This window comes from Megascapheus bottae, chromosome 12, assembly GCF_031878675.1.
Source record: "Megascapheus bottae isolate mThoBot1 chromosome 12, mThoBot2.hap1, whole genome shotgun sequence".
Taxonomy (NCBI): Eukaryota; Metazoa; Chordata; class Mammalia; order Rodentia; family Geomyidae; genus Megascapheus; species Megascapheus bottae.
Window position 1 is genome coordinate 12135829 of NC_143520.1, and position 7405 is coordinate 12143233.

The 7405-nt window shown below is 40.9% G+C and overlaps 1 protein-coding gene across 1 annotated transcript in view; it reads right to left on the minus strand.

Annotated features, from left to right (window-relative positions):
- Myo3b (myosin IIIB) overlaps positions 1 to 4723 on the minus strand; it is a 222622-nt gene extending 217899 nt beyond the window's left edge. Inside the window, exons 1-4 of the mRNA XM_090343066.1 lie at positions 4622 to 4723; positions 4322 to 4426; positions 1914 to 1997; positions 719 to 921 (exon numbers count right to left, since the gene is read on the minus strand). Of these exons, the coding sequence (XP_090199192.1) occupies positions 719 to 921; positions 1914 to 1997; positions 4322 to 4426; positions 4622 to 4723 (494 nt within the window). The remainder of the gene's footprint in view (positions 1 to 718; positions 922 to 1913; positions 1998 to 4321; positions 4427 to 4621) is intronic.
- Positions 4724 to 7405: the final 2682 nt, after the last annotated feature.

Below are 7405 nucleotides of genomic sequence, written 5' to 3' on the forward strand. Positions count from 1 at the left end.
CTCTCCCTTTCTCTCTGTCTCTGAAAAGTGAACACATGGAATATTCTCAGCACTTTACTATTTAAACCATGGCTCCACTTCCACCTTTTATTTTATTCCACCTTTACTTGGAGGCAAGAATCTCATAGACTTTCCTGTCCAGGCTAACTTTGGACTGAAATCCTGAGATGTCAGCCTCTTGAGTAGCTAAGATTATAGGTGTGAGCCACCAGCACCAGCTTCTAATATTTATTTTTTCAAAAGCATGTGTCCTGGGCTGGGAGTTTGGCCTAGTGGTTAAAGTGCTTGCCTAACATGCATGAAGACCCGGGTTCGATTCCTCGGTACCACATACATAGAAAAAAGCCGGAAATGGTGCTGAGGCTCAAGTGGTAGAGCTCTAGCCTTGAGAAAGTCCAAGGACAGTGCTTAGGCCCTAAGCTCAAGCCCAGGACTGGCAAAAAAAAAAAAAAAAAAAGCATGTGTCCTAATACTTCTAGACTTTACCTTATATGAAAGCATCCCAGTCCCTAGCCCTTTGTATTCTTCCCTTTCACATATGTTTGATAGATTGAAAACTACCAAAGAAATTTAACTTAAATAATTACTTGCTCTCAGTGGGGAGCAGGCTAGGGGAAAAAAGCTACAAAACAAAAATGAAAATGGAATGGCTGAAACTTCCAAAGCCTCCAAGTTTGTATTGGAGAACAAAGACAGAATGTTAAATTGGTACACCTACACTGCCTGTTTTATAACTCTGGACTTTTCCAGGAGATACTCCGAGATTCTCGCTCCCATCACGGCTCCGGTTGGTGTAAACATCATTTCCAGATACTTCCCAAACCGGCTGGAGTTGTCATTGATGGCAGTGCGTGCATTCCCGAAGGCTTCCACCAGAGAGTTCACTTGAAGAATCTTCTCTCGCAATGTCTGATTGTCTGCCTGGGTCAATCAGAGAAAAGTCAGGAGATTCCGAAAAGTGATTAGCTCTTGCTCACCTAAACTCATATGATCCTTTCCCAAGGAGCTCCATTCGGGAAATGTGCATCAGTCATTGCCATCTTTTTCCCAAATGAGCAATTCACCAGGTACACTTGAAACAGGCCAGACTATGCTAGACAGCAATGACTAAAACTTGATCCACATCCTTTATAACCCATAACAGGTTAAACGCTAATGTTCACAGCTGGACGCTGGGGGCCCATGCTGTAACCCCAGCTACTCAGGAGCTGAGACCCGAGAACCCCAGTTCAAAGCAGCCCGAACAGACAGAATGGAGCAAAATATCTAAGCAAGATTGTGAGACCCTTAGTTCAAACCCCAGTATAGACACACACACACACACACACACACACACACACACACACACACACACACACTAAAAGGCAAGCATTTGAAACAATTTCTCTAACATTTTTCTTAAGCATGCATTATAATAGGAAAACATTCCTTAAATTCTTCCTTGGTCACACCATAAACTGATTCCAAGTAGAAGCAATTTCCAGGCAAGATTTGCAATCATTTCATCAACAATCATTTTACCAAGCTGAAAATTTCCATTTCGCTTAACTTTTGCTCAAAGCTTTTCATTTTCCATCTCCTTAATCATCACAGTGGCTCTCCCTGGTGTTATGCTCCGTGTTTAACCACTTTTACTTTTTAATGGCTAAATGTTTCTATTATATTGAAAACATGAAAAATTAATTGCTGATAATCTAGTAAATTCGTGCTGGCATTATTTCCCTCACTACATGAAGCAAGGGTGGCATGCTGCTATCTTAAGAGGTCCCACTATCAGGAGGCAAACATAAGAAAGATGGAAGGGCTTTGCAGAGTCCCTGACATGAACACAGTCTTCCTTTCATTTTTAATCTATGCAGAGACTCTTCTGTAGGAAATTTTTGCCACAATACCAAAAGAGGATTGGTCAATACCTTTCCCAAGAAAGTCAGATGTTGAACGATCAGGTGGGCACTTTCTGTCTTCCCCGAGCCACTTTCTCCACTGATGACTATACACTGACACAAGAAATAGGGTGTCAAGGCAAGAATTTAGGATGTAAAATAGCAATGGCTTTTCATACAGCATCCCCCAATGTACCCTTAGTTTGTCACTGAGCAGTAACTCTATGCCACCTCAAGACACGGAGAGCTGCTTAGTATTCCCATGTGTAACTAAATGATTCATTATTGTCTGGTGGGGATTTTGGCATCACAAACAGTGAACAACGCTGTACATTGGTCACGCTGGTCACAGGCAGAGTTGTTGTCTGTGGAGATGCATTTTGAGAAGGGATGTGGATATAGAAAGGTAAAAGCTATTATAAAATTCATAGATACTCTTCCTTGGCTAGGACTACAGCAGTATGTGCCCACTCTCCTATAGCTTTATCACACAGTGTGTTAAGTTTGCCAGTCTCTTGCTTAAAAAATGGCATCTCAGGGCTGGGAGTTTGGCCTAAAAGCATGCACGAAGACCCAGGTTCAATTCCTCGATACCACATACATAGAAAGAAGCCAGAAGTGGTGCTGAGGCTCAAGTGGTAGAGCTCTAGCCTTGAGAAAGTCCAAGGACAGTGCTCAGGCCCTGAGCTCAAGCCCAGGCCTGGCAAAAACAAAAATGACATTTCACTACAGTTTTCGTCTACACGCTTGTTATGAATGAGGTTGAGAATGTTCCACACACTTTAAGTCATTCATATTTTCTTTTTAGTGGCCTAATTCTTAGCCTGCTATTTAATTTATTGTCGACCTTTTTAATCTTATGCATAATGGAGCTCTTGATGAAAAGAAACTAGATGTGGTATAATCCAAATTGTCTACTTGGTCTTTATCCCTGAATCCTGGCATAAAACTCCTAAAACCCTTGTGGTTTTCTGAGTGATGGAGTGACAGCAGCATCCACTGTGGTCCACGGAAGCCCCTGTCACGGCTCCTCAGTGCACTGCCACTGAGATGCTTCAAGATGAAGCCCTGGACAACTTCAAGATGGAGAGCTGATCAAATAGGTGGACTGAGGTGAGGAACTTTCAGTCCTATCTCCAGGGAAGGGAAAGAGGTTGGCGATTAAATTTAAAAATATATAATCCCTGATGAGATTTCATTCACAAAACTGAATAAGGTGACAAGTACAACATAGTGCTGGGCACAGTCCAGAAAAGGCCTGGGCAGCTTCTGTGCTCCTCCCATTTACCTGCCCTATGCATTACCCTTGCAGATGGTTCTAGGTGGATCCTAGGTTGTACATTGTACAGCTGCTGGTAAGGTCATTGCTTGCCTCAGTTCTATGAATTGATGTAGTGAATTAGCCAAGCTTCCAGGCAACAAGAGAACCTTTGAGTTTGTACTGGTCTTGGCAGAAGTGGAAGAGGAAACCTGGATCTGAATTGTGAGCATTATGTGAACCCTTAACCTGTGTGAGTCTGTGCTAATTACACATAGAGATGGGATTGAACAATGGGATGGATGCCCAGTGAAGTGTCAGAATTGAGGTTAGTGTTGGAAAGTATATTTAGGAACAGAAAAAAAGAAAGAGAAGAGAAGAGGAGAAAAGACAAGACAGTAGGGTAAATTGATACCTTGAAAACTATACTATCTTTCTCCATTTACTTTTTCTCTGGATATTTATGGACATTTCACAAGTTTCCATAAGTAGTTCTACAGTGAGTCTCTGTATTTAATTTTGATTTATTCTTCCATAAAAGTTTGGACTTCATAGGACTCAGATAATACATACACAGTGATTTTTCTACAAAACTGGCCTGCCAAATTAGATTATCTCTATTGCAAAAGAATTTTTTAAATAAAAAGAAAAAAAGAATGTAACTACTGAAAGTAAAGGAGGGGCCAAAGGTAGGTATGTCATCACTGTGAATTGGAAGTCCAGGGAAATGTATGAGTTAAATTTGTGTTTAATTAGCATTGACCCTAACCTAACCTACAAATTCTTCGCAGCTAAACTGTGTGATGCAGAATCCATTGTAACCCCAGTGCAATACATATAAAAATTGTCAATTCTGAGCTGTTAATAGGAAGGAATTTCATTTATGCCATTCTATAGCTTGTTTTTAATACAGCCATTATGATCTAATCAGGTCATGTTTGCTCTATCTTCTCATTGTGCTCATATTAGGAATATCTTTATGGTATTTTATGAGGGAAAATGAGGATTGAAAAAATCACATTTCTTGAAAAGCAGTTTTCTCCTCCTGCTATGATGGCCCTGCATTTCAGTTCCCCTTTCCCTGGGCCAGGCTTAGCCACCAGTAGAAAGACTTAGAAACTGAAGAAGATGAAGCGCAGCTTGTTGTGAGACTTGCTAGGAAAAGAAAGCGAGTCCCTACCTGGTCTTTGCTGAAAGTCACCAAGCACTGGTAAGCGGCATCTGCCGAGGCAAATATGTGGGGTGGGTTGGAGGCACGTTTCACCCCATGATAAAGCCTGGAGAACTGAAGAGGGAAAAGAATTAGCTAATTTAAAGGAGTCTTCCAAAATTCCACAGGACCATCGAATATTTTTACCAAGGCTTTGTCATTCAGCAGGAGACTTGTGACCTCAAGAAAATTCAGGAGTCTGCAGGCCTCAGTTCTAATCCTAGTTCTGCATTAGTGTCTTTGCAAGCTTGTTCCGAGATACGAATTTACTAAATCATCTGCTACAGCAGATACACTAGTATCTTCCTGGTTCCCAAGGTTCTGTAAAGGGACTAATCCAGTGCCTGGCAATAGAAAGTACTCAAGAATCATTAAGACAAGTTGCTTTAAAACATTACCCCTAAAAGATAAATACTCCATTTGTGTTTAATTATGATCTGATTGTTTCTAGTAGAGTCCCTAGGGTAGCATGATTCAACTACCATTTCTTTCTTCTTTTTATTTGCACATGATTTTCCCTCCAGAACTGGAAATCAAATCCAGGGCCCTGTACATGCTAGGCAAGTGCTCCACATCAAATTATACCCCCGATCCAGTCCTTGTGATTTTAGTTTCCCAGCAAAGAATAACATGTTCTCAGAATACTCCTCACCTGTGGAGAATATATGCTTAGACTCTGGAAGGGGTTCAAGGCAATTAGAATGTCTCCAATATAGGTGTAAATCAATGAGTCTGTATAACGTTTTTGCAGCTGATGAACAATTGTATCCTAAGAGGAGAAAACCAACATTGAGAACAAATGTTAGGTTCAGTTGGTTTCAATTCATTAGCAACAGATTCATTCTTTTTTTTTTTTTTGTGGGTGGGGGTTAAGGGGCTTGAACTCTGGGCTTGGGTGCTGTCTCATATCTCTTCAGCTCAAGGTTACCAATCTATCCTTGGGCCTGGACGTTGTCCTTCAGCTCTTCAGGGTAGTAGCCCTACCCTTGAGCAAGCCCCACTTCCGTTTTCTAGAGGTTAATTGGAGATAAGAGTCTCAGGTCCTTTTGTGCCCAGGCTGGCTTTGAACCTTGATCCTCAGATCTCAGCCTCCTGAGTAGCTAGGATTACAACCACTGTGCCCAGCTTAGATTCATTCTTATAAGAACATTTTTCAGTAAAAGACTAATATCCTTTAAATCATCCACAGACCCTAATATTCTCAATCACTAAAATGAGATATTTGCTTTGGAAGAAAAAAAATATAGAAGTATACGATGTAATTAGAATTTTTCTAAAAAATATTGAAATCTCTCATGAAGATTTTTCTTGTTTCAAGGAGGGGCCTCACCCATTTAAAATGTTTGATTGAATTCAGCAGGCATTCCAATGCTAAAGACAAAAATAGTCATCTCATTTCTTAAAACACTGCATTTAAAAATCTAGAAAGGAAACCAGGCATAGTGGCTCAGGCCTATAGTTTTAGCTACTCAGGAAGCTAAGTTCTGAGGATCACAGTTCAAAGCCATCTAAGGCAGCAAAGTCCATGAGACTCTTATCTTCAATTAAATATCAAAAAGCCAGATCCAAGTGATAGAGCACTAGCCTTGAGCACAAAGGACCAGGGATAGTGCCCAGGCTCTGAGTTCAAGCCTCACTATGAGCACACGCATGCACACATGCATACACACACACACACACACACACACACACACACACACACACACACCCTTAGGAAGGTGGAAATATGGGATGGGGGGACTGGGTTTTAGATTTAGAATGTAAACTACATTAACTTCACTATTTCTATGAGCAAAGCTCATTTTTATGAACAATAAACAACTATCTGAAGGCTAAATTGAATTTTTTTATTAAGCGGAAAATCATTTGAACTGGTAGAATCCATCATTTAAAGCCATGATACTGAGAGTTTTATTGGAAAAAATCCAAATCCTTTCTCTACATTATTCCAAAGACCATAAACAAGCATAACGTAGGATCATAGCGACCGAATTTTCCTTACCCTTTACCCCACAGCCAAAGAGTTAAACTTGCAAATGACTTGAAAGGTCAGACCATTTGTGTGAAACCAAAATCATCAATGAGAATTGTCTACTAAGAATTCAGTACCTCATTCAGAACCTCAAGGTTGACCAGATCATCCTCACGGCAGTACTTCTCAGCATCTTCTACACGATAGGGTCTCCTGGTATGCATCCTCTCGTGCCTACAGATAGATGGAGAGGGAACTAGCACACAGAGGTGGGCTCTGAGAACAGCTGGCTCTCTGGCCATCCACTCACCTGACATTCCTAGGCTGCGGAGAGTGAGAAAAACCAAGTCCAGTCCAGGTGACCACATATCAAGTCTCTCTTCTGCCACAGAAAGGAGGATTGCCTCATAAACTGCCCTATCACATTTGCTTTTCTTAAATTCTAACCACAGTATTTCCAGGAATATACATCTCCTACATTTTTTTCTGTCAAATCTATCTATCAGTCTCCATCACTAATAAACTTGAATAACAGATATTTAAAGCATACATCTCCAGTTTTGCTGCTAATTCACATAAAGATCCAAAATCAAATGTTGGCTCATTTTCTTTAACAAAATCAAGTTTATAACCTAAGCAGTTAAAAACGTGTTAATCAGAACAATCCACGTGTACCTTGCACACTGCACATTTGATGATGTCAAAGAGAAATCAAGTTGGCAGATCATGGCTCACACCTGTAAGCCAAGTTAAGAGGCTGGGATCTGAGGGTGCTGGTTCAAAGCCCAGGGAAGGAAAGTACATGAGCCACCAAAAAGCCAAAAGTGGAGATGTGGCTCAAGGGGTAGAGTGCCAGCCTTGAGTGAAAAAGCTAAGGCACAGCACCTAGGCCCTGAATTCAAGCCTTCATACAAGCATACATACACACACACACACACACACACACACACACACACACACACACACACACACAAAGAAATAAAATTAATTTGAAAAACAGACTTTTGCTGTAACTAGGAGCTACTGCATGCTTCTAGCATACCATTTCACTAAATCAAACAGTAGGAGGAGGGGATATTAAT